Source organism: Rhinolophus hipposideros, assembly GCF_964194185.1.
Source record: "Rhinolophus hipposideros genome assembly, chromosome: 14".
NCBI classification, from domain to species: domain Eukaryota; kingdom Metazoa; phylum Chordata; class Mammalia; order Chiroptera; family Rhinolophidae; genus Rhinolophus; species Rhinolophus hipposideros.
The window spans coordinates 59626301-59640546 of NC_138060.1; the positions used below are offsets into that span (position 1 = coordinate 59626301).

The 14246-nt window shown below is 58.6% G+C and overlaps 2 protein-coding genes across 2 annotated transcripts; one reads left to right on the top strand and one right to left on the bottom strand.

Moving 5' to 3' along the window:
• The first annotated feature begins 370 nt into the window (after window positions 1-370).
• On the top strand, window positions 371-9420 carry TMIE (transmembrane inner ear). The gene is made up of 4 exons (XM_081072261.1): window positions 371-863; window positions 4265-4382; window positions 7685-7834; window positions 8143-9420. The coding sequence occupies exons 1-4, from the start codon at window positions 768-770 to the stop codon at window positions 8226-8228; spliced, it is 450 nt and encodes a 149-aa protein (XP_080928387.1). The 5' UTR covers window positions 371-767; the 3' UTR covers window positions 8229-9420.
• Window positions 9421-10668: 1248 nt separating this feature from the next.
• Window positions 10669-14216, bottom strand: LOC308507644 (putative threonine protease PRSS50; the record flags this gene model as incomplete). The annotated part of the gene is made up of 5 exons (XM_081072841.1): window positions 10669-10899; window positions 11363-11535; window positions 12654-12937; window positions 13926-14088; window positions 14210-14216. 5 exons carry the CDS (start codon window positions 14214-14216, stop codon window positions 10669-10671), a joined length of 858 nt encoding a protein of 285 aa, XP_080928967.1.
• Window positions 14217-14246: the final 30 nt, after the last annotated feature.

Consider the following 14246-nt stretch of genomic DNA (forward strand, 5'->3'; position numbering starts at 1 on the left):
AATGGGGGCCAGGTTCAGTGTGAGACCAGGGTCAGGACTCAGGCTTCTGGCAGAGGCTGAGGGTCAGCCAGAATCAGCCCTTCCAGGGGGAGCCCACCCTGTCCTGCTGGCTGCAGATGCTGGCTCCTTCAGGAAACTTCCATAGCACTGGCAGCTGGTGGCTCTGACCATAATATCCGCTGCTCCCCATCCCCCTCCAGCTCTGGTGTCCAGGGTGACCAGAGCTGCCTCTGGGCAGGAAGCCAGCCCAGACAGCCCAGGACATCCCTGAGCGCCTGTCACCATGGCAACCTTACCATTTCCCCCCACACACACCTGGGTCCAGTACAGTTTTTCAAATTCAGAACGTCAGAATGGGAAGGGCCTCCTAAATCAGCAGATTGCAGCCCCTCCCTCTGTTCCAGATGGAGAAATTGAGGCCTGAGTGGGGAAGGGTGGGTAGGACCTGTTGTTCAAGGGCCTGATCCCAGCCTGTTCTCCCTCCCGCCCCCTCCTACCCCATGTCGGTCCTGGTCGGTGTCGGGAAGCCGGGAGTCTGGAGTCTGATCCCCCCCGAAGGGGCGGGCCCTCCTCCATCCGCACTGATGTGGGGGCCGGAGGCACAGCAACCAGACACCAACGATGAATAAATGATGCCCACTCGCAGCCTGCGACCAGATCGCCACAGCCAAGCGCCAGCTGGCCAAGGGGCAGTCACCGGGCCAACGGCCTGGCGGGCGTCGCTGGGCTGCGGGACCTGAGGCCCGCCAGGCAGGGGCGGCACGAAGATGGCGGGGCCGCGGCGGGGCGCAGGGCCCCTCTGGGCTCTGGGCGGCGCTGCGCTGGGAGTCTGCCTCGCAGGCGTCGCTGGGCAGCTGGTGGAGGTGAGGCCGGGGGCGCCGGGGGGGCTCCGGGGGGCTGGCGCCTGGGGGCTCCGGTGGCTGTCACCGTCCAGGCAGAGGGTGGGGGGCGACTTTCTGACCAGGAGCTGCCTTTTCCCTTTTCCCTCCTGCCCTGCCAGACCTAGCTTAATGGGTTGACCCAGCCCTGCCCCAAGTGCTTCCAGGATGTGGGGGAGACTCACCCCAGAATCTAAGGTCCCTGTTCTGGTGGGAGGACACAGCCCCTGGTGTCAGAGACTGGAAGAGACTCACCCTGACCTGATCTTAAGGATCCCTGTCTGATTGGGGAACACAGCGGTGCCCAGTCTGATGGGAACACTCGGCACCCCTCCTCTTGTCTGGTCTGATGGAGTTCTGGGGGGAGGAGTGCACAGTCCTTGGTTTCAGTGACCTCTAGTCCCATGGAGAAGATCTAGTTCCTGATCTTAGGGTCTGCTGAAGGAAACAGTTTCTGCCTCCAGAGATCTTCCAGGATTCCCTGTGGGATGGGGGAGACACAGCCTTTGGAAGGAAGTGACGGCATTCCAAGCTGGAGGCTGGGGACAAGAGGATGAACAGACCCTTTATAGAAGAGCCATGTGTTGAGTTGGACTCCATTCCTAGCACTCGGCCCTGTAGGGGCGGAGCGGGCAGGGCAGGACCCAGGGCCCTGGGGTCTGTCTTGGCCCTGGAGACAACCAGGAGCTAGCAGAGGTTTCTGAACAGGGGAGACTTGTGAGGAGTCCTGGTTTGGACAAAGGAGACTAAATGGGGGAAAGGCATGGAGTTGGGAGAACTGGGAGGAGCTGCTGAGAACGCCCAGGAAGACATGAGGAAGATGGCTGGGTGGTTGGCCAGGAGCCTGGCTGGGGCCAGGAAGGGCTGGGAGGGGCAGGGTGGGGACCATCTGCAGCCTCCCTGGACCTCCTGCATCCCATTGCTGCTGAGCCAGGAAGGGGGCCCAAAGACGCAGACAAGACCCAGAATTCTGGAGCACCAGGCCAGAGGGAGAAGGCCTGGAAGGCAGGTCTAGGGAGGAGTGGAGGCTGGAGCCTGTGCAGGGAGGGGCAGAGTGGAGAGAGCAGGGAGGCACCTGGAGAGCCCTGAAGTGGCAAGCTAGGGGACAGGATGGGAGTGGGAGGACAGAGCCTTCTTCTGGGGGTTTGAGGGGACACAGCCCTGAACTAGAGCGTCTGAGAGACGTGGGAAGAGAGCCCTGCACCCCAATGCTAGCCTGTTCCTGCTGCTGAGCAGAGGGTGTGAGCAGAAGGCTGGGCTGGAGTCAGATGTCAGCTCCAGTGTCCCTGTAAGGGGAGCCAGGCTGGCTTGAGCCACATGGAATGTACTTGTGCTGCTCACTGGCTTCCCTGAGGCCTCAGGTGCAGAAACTGAGCTAACCTGGGTGCAGGAAAGCTGAGGGCAGGGGTTGAGTCAGTTCTGAGCTAAGGACTCTCCCCCAGCCCCCAGGAGCACATCTTCTCCCACCTCATTAAGGGAAATTGCATTTGGAGTCCATCTACCTGCCATCGGCCTACAGCCTGAGCGAGGGGCTGGCCGAGCTAGGGGATGCGGGGAAGCACCAGAAAGATGGGCAGGACTGGGGTCCATGGCACTACCCACCCCAGCCCTATAGGCATCATTCTCCATCAGGCTGAGAGGCTCTGATGGAGGCCAGGGTCTCCAAGCTTCAGAGTTCAGCTCCCCAGCAGTGCCGACCACAAAGAGACGCCCAACTGCTACGTTTAATGTCTACCCAAAGCCCCTATCAGGGTGGGAGTATAGGCCCAATTCCACCCAGAACAAGGCTGGAACATGAATGTGTCAGTAGTGAGCTCTGTGCTGCCCAAGCTGAGAATGTGAGGTCCTTACTCTGGCCCTCGGAGTCTTCCAGTCCTACAAGCCAGCGGGCCAACACATTGAGTCTTAGGATCAGGGACCCTGTACCCACAATGTGTGCTCAACCCCACGTGTATCTCAATCCCATACACAAGTACCCTGAACTCACACATGTGTCTGAGCCAACATACATGTTCCTTGATCCCACATACACCTGCCTGACCCTGCAAATGGATCCAGGCCCCGGGGATGATGCTGAGAAGGGGTGTCTTCCTATCAATGTTACCACTCAGGTTGGGTAGAGAGAGCTTCCCAGAGACCCCTGGAGCAAACCACTCAAGTTACAGATGGAGAAACTGAGACCTAGTAAAAAGAAGGTGCCCACCCCAGTTCACCCTGGTTAAGAAAAAAGAGCCAGGGAATCGGGACCAATCCTGGCAACAGATCCTCTGGGTTACCTGGGACAGACTGCTGATCCTCTCCAAGGGTCCCCAACACCTGTTAAAGGGTGGTGTTCATTAGATGAGGAAGTACCTGGCTTGTGGAGGTGCCCAGTCCGTGCTTATGGCCTGGGGGAAAGATTGGGTGGATGGTAACCTATGGGCTGCCTCTTCTTCCCAGAGAGCCAGAAGAGACTCCTCCTGTCTGTCCTTGTTTGGTTAATCAGAGGATACGTTATGCAGATGTCCCAGGGTCCTCTCTCCTTCTAAGCACTAACTCCCGTTCACACCCCTCAGCCAAACTTGGCGACAGAGATCCTATCCCTGTCAGCCCCTTCCATCGTTATAGGTCTTGCTCAGACCACCCAGAGCAGGACCATGGCTCCTCAGCCCCCCAGGGCAGGGCTGTGTCCCCTCAGCCTCCCAGGGCAGCGTGGGTCCCACTGGGAAGGTACCGCGGGAAGTGGCTGGCTCTGTTCTGCGGACTTCTCCAGCCGTGCTTATACCTTTCGGCCTCCAGGTGTCGCTGTGGTATTGCAGACAGTTTACTGGTCTCCTGTGAGGAGGACTCTGTCCTAGCTTTCTGGTCAGAGGAAGTGACTCTGGTAGGGTGGGCAACTGTTGAGGCCACCTGGTGGGGATCCTGACCAGGTGGCAGAATCAGAGGCCTGACTCCAGTTCCACAGGCCACCCCACACTGGCGGTAAATGAGAGTAAAGTCCCCAGGGCAGGACAGACCTCACCATGTCTCTGGCCTTGGTCCTGAGTCCCCATCTTCCTGTGGGGGCCCAGGACTGGAGCAGGAGAGACTCGCAGGCTGCCTGCAGAGGCCTTGACCCTGGTGGAGACAGGCTGTCCACTTCTGCACCTTCGGGCCTTGGTTTCCCTGAGCACTAACCACCCACGCATTCCAAGTCCCCAGCTCCATGGGTCTGGGACTCTGCTCTCTTCTCTTGTTCTAAATCTGGAACTTCCCAAGGTCTAGGGCATTGGTGGTGAATGTCTAAGACACGTGATTCTGAGATTCCGAAATGCTTGGGCTGAGTCCTTGCTGAGACCTGGGCCTCCCTCAGCCCCGTCCCATGCCCTGGCTCCGCCCGGCTCACTCTCGTCTCTCCTGACTTCCAGCCCAGCACAGCCCCACCCAAGCCCAAGCCGCCTCCGCTGACCAAGGAGACGGTGGTGTTCTGGGACATGCGCCTGTGGCACGTGGTGGGCATCTTCTCGCTCTTCGTGTTGTCCATCAGTGAGTAGCTATTCCCTGTCCTCTCCATCACACCGCAGTGGGAACACAGCACCCCCCGCCACCCAGCACCACCCCCAGGGGCTCAGAGCAGCAATTCCGGGCAGTGCAAGCAGGCCAGGCGCCCGCAGGAGGCCCACTGTGGTTTCTGGCACCTCCTGAGCCACACAAAGTCCCTGTGGAGAGCTGACAGGCGGGTGGTGACCTGAAGTATTCATGGCAATTATGGTAATTACAGGGGACTCCATGCACCAGGACAAGGACGTGTCATTTTTCCCTATCATGGGCCTCCTGATGCTTTTCCTGCAGTTTGGCCAGCTTAAAGGGCCCACACCCAGGGGCCCCAGCAAGGCCACCCTTGGCCGCAGCTCAGCCCAGAAGCTCCCCAGATGCCCCGCAGATGTGGCTCCCAGCTGCAAACCCTGCTTTGTCAAATACCATTTCCCCAGAATGACTCACACCCACCTCAATTAAAAGCAGGAGACCCCTTCCTCTCCCGGGACTGCGAGTTGCTTGATGCAAAGTTGCAACAGAAATGGGCTGGGCATGCTCCTTTCAATCATCCTTCTGGAGTTGGGGGAAGGGGACAGAGAAATGCCAGCTGGGTGGGAGAGGTCCCCATGGCACAGAGTCTGAGGGAAGTTCTTACAGGCCAGAGGGGGTGGGAGACAGACAGTGAAGCAGAAGAAAACCCACTCCCCCGCAAAGGCTTCAGAGAGGAGGGGTCCCCTGAGCTGCAGATGGGTGGGATGATGGGTGGGGTTTCCAGTTGGGACTGCTAGAAAGGCACTCCAGGCTGAGGAGATGGTGTGTGTGTGCAGAGATGCGAGGAAATGGCCTCCACACAGGTCTCCACACAGATAAACCCTACAGGACACTTACGGAGTGCATCTTGGGTCTGGGCTAAAGCAGCATTTAAGTTCTAGCCGGAGCTGCCCCGGATGAGGTCCCCTGAGGGCAGCGCCGACAGCAAAAGGCTCATCCAGATGTGGGGGCTCCAAGAGAGACAAGGACATCTGATTTACATGTGCTTCTCCTGGCACCAGAAGTGCCCTCCCTGCAGGAAAATATCCACCCCACCCTCCACTATTTCTTCACAGCCAGTGGGAGCAGGATCTGAGCAAGAGGCTGCATTTTTTTCCCTAGCCAAAGCTGAGAGCATGTCAGGCTTCTCAGTGGGGGCCGCACAGACAGATAGATGTGGTTGCCGCTCCAGCCCAGGTGTCCACAATGGGGAGCAACCCCCTGCACCAAGAGGCAGGGTGGGGGAGGCATCTTCCCTGTAAGGGCCACAGGAGCAGTCTAGGGTACAGCTCAGGGGAGCAAGGGTGAGGGCACCGTGCAGCCTCAAATCACACAATGGCCTCTCCCGGGCCCTGCTCGGCCCCACATAGTGGAGGTAACTGGGGCCACATGAGAAAGCTACAGTGCCAGACTCAAAGAGGCACGTGGACACCAACCACACAGACCCATTCCTCCTCCTCACCCCATTTCCTAGAAAAGGGTTACGGATGGTCCCAAAGGCCCCTGAGCTGCAGGGCAGCGCTCGTTACCTCCACACAGGGCTCTAGGGAGTGGGGATGACAGCCCCATCTCCTGGGGAGGAGACAGCTTCTTGCTTCCCCATCTGCTTTTGCCTGGGAGGTGCAGCTGTTAGTGAAGCATTACCTCCACACCTCTGTGGAGAGGGGCTGGGTTTGGATGGGGTGCCTCTGAGGGTCTCTTCCAGCCTGGGGCCTCACATCCTAAGGCTCTGCCTGGGCCCTAGAACTCAATCCAAGACGCTTGGTTTCTCTCCTTTGAAGAGAAGTGACCAGGCCAGGCTGGGTGGGGCAGTATTTGAGCCAAGCTCTGGCCACCAGTAGCTGCCCTTTGAGCTTCCTTTGAAGCTCAGGCCTCCCAGGGCCTGGAACCCATCCTTGTGGAAAGGCTGAGTGTGCATGGTCCCAAGGAGGTGCCTGGTGGAAGAGGCGGCCCAAGCCAGGAGGGTCCGGGTTGGGGACCAACCTTAAGCCTCAGGCATACTGACAGGAGTTTGGAGAAGACCAGGACCCAGCACTTTGCAGAAGAAAGGCCTGCTGTCCAGTCCACCTCTAAACAGCAGTGTCCACTCAGACCTACTTTGGGGCCGCTCATGCAGCCCAGAGTGCTCCTGGATACTATTGGCTGCCCCATCCATTCATTCAGGAGTCAAGTCCTGTCCTCAGCAGCAAAAGCTTTGAGACCACCTCATTCATTCATTCACTCATTCATTCATTCATTCATTCATTCATTCAATGTTCCTTTCATTCTGTGTGTCTGGGTGAGACTCAGTGGGGCCACAATATTTGGCTGAATGGGTTACACAAGATGACTCCAGAGGGTGCTCTAACCCAGGCCACGTAGGTTTGACCCATCTTCCCCAAAATAGGCCTGGCTTGTCCTGCCTGGCCCTCCTGGCCCCAGGAAGTCATGTCTGGTCATCTGGTTTATAATAGGAAGCAGCTCCATCCCCTCCTCTGAGGCTGGGGCCAAGGTGGTCAGACTGTGGGGGCCGTAGAAAAATAAACTCAGTCCAGCCAGGTCCTGGCAGCCCTGCCTTGCCATACCCATCACTAGACAGGCCAGCTCCATGCCCTGGCCCAGCTTGCGTGGGCGCAGCCACCCTTGGCAGGAAAACCACTCCTGGAATAACTGTCTGAGGTGAACGCCCCAGGGCAGGGTCTGTGCCCTCTCCTGGCTGTCACAGCCAGGAGGAGCCCAGGCTGGTCCTCAGGGAGGTTGAGGAGCATGCAGCTAGGTCCTCCCATGTCTGAGGCTGCTCTGGCCCTGCTCTTCAGAGCCTGGGGAGGGCAAATGAGAATGTACTGGGAGCCCAGAGGCCGGGCTGGGAGGCACGGGACACCTCTCGGAAGCTGTAGCCTGTGTCATGGTGCAGCCCTCTGCCCTGAACTCCGGGAACTCTCAATCTGCTCAGAAGGACCCTCAGGACCAGGACCAGTGACAGGGACAGTGTAAAATGAAAATATGAGAGCCCTTGTCCAACAATAAGTAAGAATTTCAAGACAGTGACAGCACAGCATTGAGCCAAGTACCAGGCCCTTGTAAGGGTAGGGCCCTATGTGACTGCGTGAAGCCGCCCTGCTCAGGAAAGAGATGCTGGAAATCCCACGGTCCACAGGGGTGTGGTCACGATGCGGAGCCTCCTGTGGGAGTCTCTGCGGTGAGACATACGTAGGTGAATGGAGGCATGCCTGAAGTTTGGGTACCATTCCCGGGGTGTCTGAGCTCCAGCCCTGGCCAAGCCTACTCTGTCATTCCTACAGTCATCACTCTGTGCTGTGTTTTCAACTGCCGCGTGCCCCGGACCCGGAAGGAGATTGAAGCCCGTTATCTGCAGCGAAGGGCAGCCAAAATGTACACTGACAAACTGGAGACTGTGCCACCCCTCGACGAGCTCACAGAAGTCCCTGGAGGTGAGCAGGTTTGGGCCCCCAGCCCCGCCACCATGCAATCTTGCTCAGCCAGCCAGTTCCTCTGTCCTGCCACCCAGAGTCACCCTATACCTCCCCTTCACCCACAGTAGATTCAGGGAGGGGACCCTTCTTTGGCCCTGGAGCCCAAAACACAGAAATTGGTCCCTGTGAGGCAGGTGAAACAGGAGCTCTTCTGCAGGTAGGAGAGGTCTGGAAGGAAGAAGGAAGTGAAAGGCTAGGTGTGGGAGGCTCTGGGGTAAGCCCTAGGCCCCCGACTCACTCTGGTCACGTGCCTCTTTACCCCACAGGTGATAAGAAGAAGAAGAAAAAGGACACTGTAGACACAGTGGCCATCAAGGTAGAGGAGGATGAGAAGAACGAGGCCAAGAAATGAGAGAAATAAGAGCTTCCTGGAGGTGGCAGCTGGGGCTGGCAGGCCCTGGGGCTCAAGTCGTGGCTCGGCTCCAGGCATCTTAGACTCCAGGCTCATACGTGGACCACAAAGGTTATAGAACATCCTCGCCCTGCTCAAATGGGGTTGCTGAAGCCCATGACCATGTCCTTCTGGCTAATCAGGGGCAGGGAGAAGCCTGCAAGTGTCCTGCCTCCTGGCCCGGACTCTGCTACTTTTACACTATCCACGTGGCTCAGCAAAGTTGGTCTTGCGCCACTGTCCCTACAGAGATCCAGAGCAGCTTCACACACCCCAGACATGACTCTGTCCCACCCCTCTGCCAGAAGCAGCAGTGGCTCTAAAGAGATGATGGGGTGTGGGTTCACTTCCGGAAAGGGATGTGAACTGGATGGCCTGGGGGTGAGGCCACAGCCAGGCTGGCCATGAGGAGAGAGAGGCTCACTGTGGAAAACTGGGGCAGCAGGAGATTCCCAGACTTAACTAGATAGCAGCCCTGGTGGCTAGGGGGCTGTCCCAAGCCTGGCAGGGATTCTGGGGTGAGCAGAGGTGGCCTGGGAGCAGGAGACCCCCAGCCCAGCAGACCAAACTCCAGGCAATGGGACACACTTTCACATGTTGTGATGGAGCTGAGGCTGCTGGGAAGACAACATGAGGCCCAGGGGCTCACGGCTGGGGGCTGTAGGGGTGGGTCACAGGTGCAGGAGGCAGAGGCAAGCAGGCCAGAGGGAGAAAGCTGGCACCTGGTCTCCATCTTGGGAATACAGGGAATATTTGAGCAGCCAGGGGGAACCTTGGGCTGTTCTGTGGCCCTTTGCTCAGCTGTGGTGGGAAGTGCCAGGGCCCTAGGGGATCACCACAGGGGCAGCTAGGGGCTGAGGCAGCAAACAGCCTTCCACCTGCTGAATATAACAGCACGCACCTTCCGCTCATACCATTCTCAACTGCGGTGCCTCAAAGAAGCACTGCTGACGAGAAGGCAAAGGCCCAAAGGCCAACTGGGGACTGATTCCTTTGGGACTTCCAGATGGCAGCGGACATCAGCTGAGGCTTTCAGACTAGGCCTCGTGACTGAGGAGACACCAGAAAAGGTTTCCAAGCCAGGGGAGCTGCTGGAAAAAGTGACGCTGCTCCCACAGCCTGCAGATTTGTGAATAAAGCTGAGTGCCTTCTCATACCTGCGTGGCCCATGACCCCTCAGGATGCCCCCTCCCTGGGACACTTATGTGGAGGGTGACGCAGCCATCGGTGACAGGTGGCACATGCCAGGCTGAAGTTCCCTCCCATGACTTTTTTCCCAGAATCAGGAAGAGCTGGAGGGAGAGACAGTGATGGAGAAGCAAAGGGGGCGCTGTGGCCAGCTGGGCCCGCCCTGAGGCAGGGAGACAGGACCAGGGACGAAGCTCCCCACTCCCCTCCACACCACCCTGTGGCTTTCAACAGGCCTTCGATGGTCCAAGCCCCGTGCTGGGGACACAGGGGAGTCAAACCTGCATCCTGACCTGGACCTGGATCGTTCCTCTACAAGGAGAGGATCCAGGCTGGCATGGGGGAAGGTGCTCAGGGTCATGGAGCAGTGAGGGGGCAGAGATTGCCGAGAGCCCTGCTGTGCAAGCCGGGTCCCCACTCTGACACCAGGTGGGAACCCGGACTCTGCCCTCAGACTCCAGCCGATGGGCTTCTCATACAGAGGGTTGTGGCAATGGTCATTCTCCCATACAGACCAGAGCCCAGTGTGTGGCCCAGCAGCAGCATCCCAGAGGGTCAGGGACCACGTGAAGTCAAGCAGAGGCGCAGCTGGTAAAGCCTGGGGGAGTCCAGGCCCGGGCTCCCTCTGCCCTGCCCGCTGCCTCCCTGACCTCTGACCTGGGCCTCCACTAGCCCTTTACGGACTGGCATGGCTGCTGCTGGTGCTCCAGGCAGAGGGCAGCGCTGGAAGGTTCCAGTTCACTGTGGTACTTCAGGGCAATAAGAGAGTGTGTACCAGCCACTGGCCAGGACATGGGCTAAAGTCAAGGACAGCCTGACTCCCACGAAAGCATCACAGAAAACACACTCACCTGCTGGCCCACCAGGGCTGCACCCTGCCAGCCTCAGCCTGTGAAGGACGTTCTAGGCCCTCCATCCTCTGAGCACAGCACGGTCACTACATCCACTTCCCATCTTCTGCAGGAGCCACCCCAAACCTCTAGGTGGGGCAGATCCTGGCCTCTGCCCTTTTCAGTGCCCAGAATCCCCATCCCACTGCCATCTGGTTCACTCATCTCTCATTCCAGCAGGCCCAGGGAGCGCAGGCATGGCAAGAAAAGTGTTTAATTGAACATGTAGTATCTGCTCTGCCTTATGGGGATGGGAGAGCAGACCTGTAGCATTCTGAACACGGAGGGCGAGGGCGGGCACCCCCAGGCACAGCCAGAGAGTGTCAGCGGGCAGCAAGGAGGCTGAGGGGCAGCGACAGCGCCAGGAGCAGGGTCCTAGATGGGGCTGGCACAGCCTGCCCATTGATGCGTTCCCAGATCCACTGTTGGTAGGAAGAGATCCGTAGGTAGATGGGAGGGACCGTGTTTTCCTTGCAGCCTAAGCCCCAGCTCAGCATTCCCACCAGGTACCACGTGCTCTCCACAAGACAGGCCAAGGGCTCCCCACTTATCTCCTGTGGGGAAGGGTGGGAGAACAGGCCACATCAGGGAGGCCAGATGTGGCCTCAGGGAGATGTGACCCAGCTCAGGGACAAGCAGGGTACCGTCACACCAGACCTTCCCCACAGGCCGCAAGTATCCATAGCTGAGAGGTACCCTGTAGGTTCAGGCCCAGGAGACGTCCTCAGAGGGTTTCATCTCCCTTCTCGCTCATGCCACTCCTCTACTCCCCACCCCTTGAACACCGACCCTCCATCTTCCCACCATCCACCATCCTTCTCTCTCATCTCCAACCTCCATCCCCTACTCCCCATCTCTCACCCCAACTTCCATAATTTTCCTCCATCCTCCCCCATCTTTCTGCTTGATCACCCCTGCTCATCCTCTCCCCTTCCTCCCCCTCCTCCTCTGCGCCCCTGGCCCCAGCCCTGACCAGGTGCCTTGGAGGTGAGTGAACACAAAGGAGACAGGGCTCACATAGCAGAACTGTTCACTGTCCGTGTCGACATCCTGTGCACAAATCATCTGGGAGTTGATGATCCGAATCACATAGGGGAGTTTGGAGAATTTGTGGTAGAAGCTGTTACACTCCTTGCTGTTTAGGATGGTGACATCCTTCTCCTGAATGGTCCGGGACTGGGGCCAACTGCCTGTGGAACAGGGCCCCCCATTTCAGGCTTGGTGGTTTCTCTGCTGCCCACTGCCACCAGCCTTTGTCCAACCTCCCTTTGCACCTCACCACTCCTCCAGCACCAGCCCTGAAGGTCACCCCACCTGCCATTCCAGCTAACACTCCCAAGCACCCTTCCATATAGAGCTTGGAGCAGGCTGCCCACAGTCTGGCCTTGCTGGACCTGGTCTCACTTCCCACAGAGTCCAACCCACTGGGTCCATTCCTCCTTCAGCATCTTGGTTTTTGCCTTCCCTTCTATCCCCAATGCCTGCCAGGCACCTCTCGGGTCCAGATCCCTCCTTTTCTTCAAGCCCTTCCCAAAGTCCTCTTCCTGCCTGAGCTTGCCCAGACTACCCTCTGTGGGCCCCAGGCACTGCTTACTCCCCGCCCCCCCATCTGTCTCTAGACTGAGCTCCTGGGGGACAGGAGACTTCCAACCATTCTCAGACATCCCCCACACAGGCCATGCAGAGAAGACAAAAAGCCACCCCTCCCCAATCCCACCCTGGGCTGGAGTCCCTGTGGGTTGTTTTTAGGCAAGTTGGCTCCTTGAGGCTACAGGGAAGGGTACCTCTCTAATCGGAAAGGATAAGGGTCCCTGAAGGTAGTGGATATTCCTGGAGCTCATAAGGAAATGGACCCTTGGATGGCCAGGGAGAACACTCCTGCTCTTTGGGCCTTGCTCCTAAATTGGGATGACATGGGATTGAGGGCCACTGGGGGGAGGGGGCAACCAGAGCCTGCTCCTCTCATCTTGGATGTTCTGCTTCAGGGCATGGATGCCCTGGGATTGTGTGCAGACAGCAAGAAACTACTCTGGGCCCCCTCTGGCTTCATGGAGGTCCTCTTTCCATGTCTTGGCCTGGGCCTGAGGGCTCATGGGCAATCTGGACCCCCTAAGGCCTGAATGGCCATAACACACTCATCACTGAGACCCTCAAAAGGAAGAAGTCCTTGGACATGAGAGCCCGACAGGAAGGACCGGGGCAGGGGCTCCTGGGGTGATGTCTCAGAAACAGCTGTCTACAGCACCCTCGTCTGTGCCCAGGCCCTCTCCCACACCACCCACCCTGGTCTGGGGAGGCACGGACTCACCATTAACCCTGGGGAGTCCCCAGCCTGTCACAGTGCAGAGGGAGCCGTCCTTCAACACGTAGTCCAAGCCGGGCAGACAGATGGGCCACACATCCTGGCTGTACCTGACTGCCTGCTCCAGCTGCAGGAGGGCAATGTTGTTGGCGCGGCCCACCCAGGACCAGAGCCTTCGGGACCGGAACCGGCTGTTGATGATAACCTGCTGCACTGGGACGTCGGAGGTGGTCTGAGTCGTCTGGTCAGTCCAGGGGCTCCCCACCCGCACTGAATAGATAACACCGTGCCTAGGGGAACTGCGAGGCAAGTCCACCATCAGCTCCAGGCCCCCAGTCCAGCCTCCACCCCTCTGGTGCACTCTGAGCAAATCCAGGCAGGCCACCCACCTGCTTCAAGCCCCCCTGAAGCAACTCCTCCCAACAGATGCGGTAAGAACCCTGCACACACTGTGTGGGCATGACCTCACCACACCCTTCATTTTATGGAGGGGGAAACCAAGGCTCAGAGAAGCCCAGTGACCGGCTTACGGTTACACAGCTAGGAAGTGGTGGAGCTGGGATGTGAACCCAGTTTTCTCTGGTTCCAAACTGGACTCTGTCCAGCGCCCTGTGCCAAGCCCTGGAAATGACACGCCCTGTGTAATCAGCCCTGACCTTTCCCGGCATGCCCCTGGGGTCTCTGTGTCGGCCCTGAGGATTGGAGCGTGCTTCTCCACCCATCAGCCCTCACAGCCAGCACAGACGTTACACTCAGGCCACTACCCTGGCCCTGGCACTCGGGCATGCCCTCTCTCTTGTCCCCACACTGACCAGATTCCCCTGTGAATGTCTTATCTTCTTGTCTATCTTCCCCAGCCACCTGAGAGGAGTGCTGTGTCTCCTCTCTGCCCCCAGTACCCAGGCCAGTGCTCAGCTTCAAAGGAGTGTCAAAGGCTTTTGGCTGAATGAAGGAAGGAATGAGTAAGTGAAGCAAAGGGAGTAGAAGGAAAGATTTAGAACCTTCTTTGTGCGGATAGGAGGAAGGAGGCCTGGACAATGGCTTCCAAGCCCCCACTTCCTATCTGTGGAAGACCAGGTGAAGGGAGTAAGCTTCCGGCTTCCAGGAAGGAATCTGTAGAAGTCAGACCCCACCTGCTTGGAGCTGGGGTGAGGCTGGAGCTGGGACTGTGGGGTTCCGCAAAGGACACAGCTGCCACTGCTGGGCCAGGGGGCAGGGTGACTGGGCCCTCGGTGGCTCCAAATGCCTTTCTGCCCACCCACCTAGGCCCCAACTCACTGGGTCAGGCAGTGGGCCACGGTCAGCACCCACTGGGAGGCAATGAGCGTTCCTGTGCAGATATGTGTGCCATTGGCCTGCACACTGACCATCCATGGCCATCGCCGAACCATGGCCTCTGGGTCCCTGAGGGTGGGGTCAGGCTCACGGGACATGCCGCAGACTGAGGAGGAAGGCAAGGGCTTAATGAGGGAGGGGCCCTTCCAGCCACATCCCACGGCACCCTCCCCTTCCCTCCCCGAAGCCTGTGGCCCAAACCCATCCAGTGATTCCCCCTTTCCCACTGGTCATCATGCAATGATGCCGTCTCTGTGGAGACTG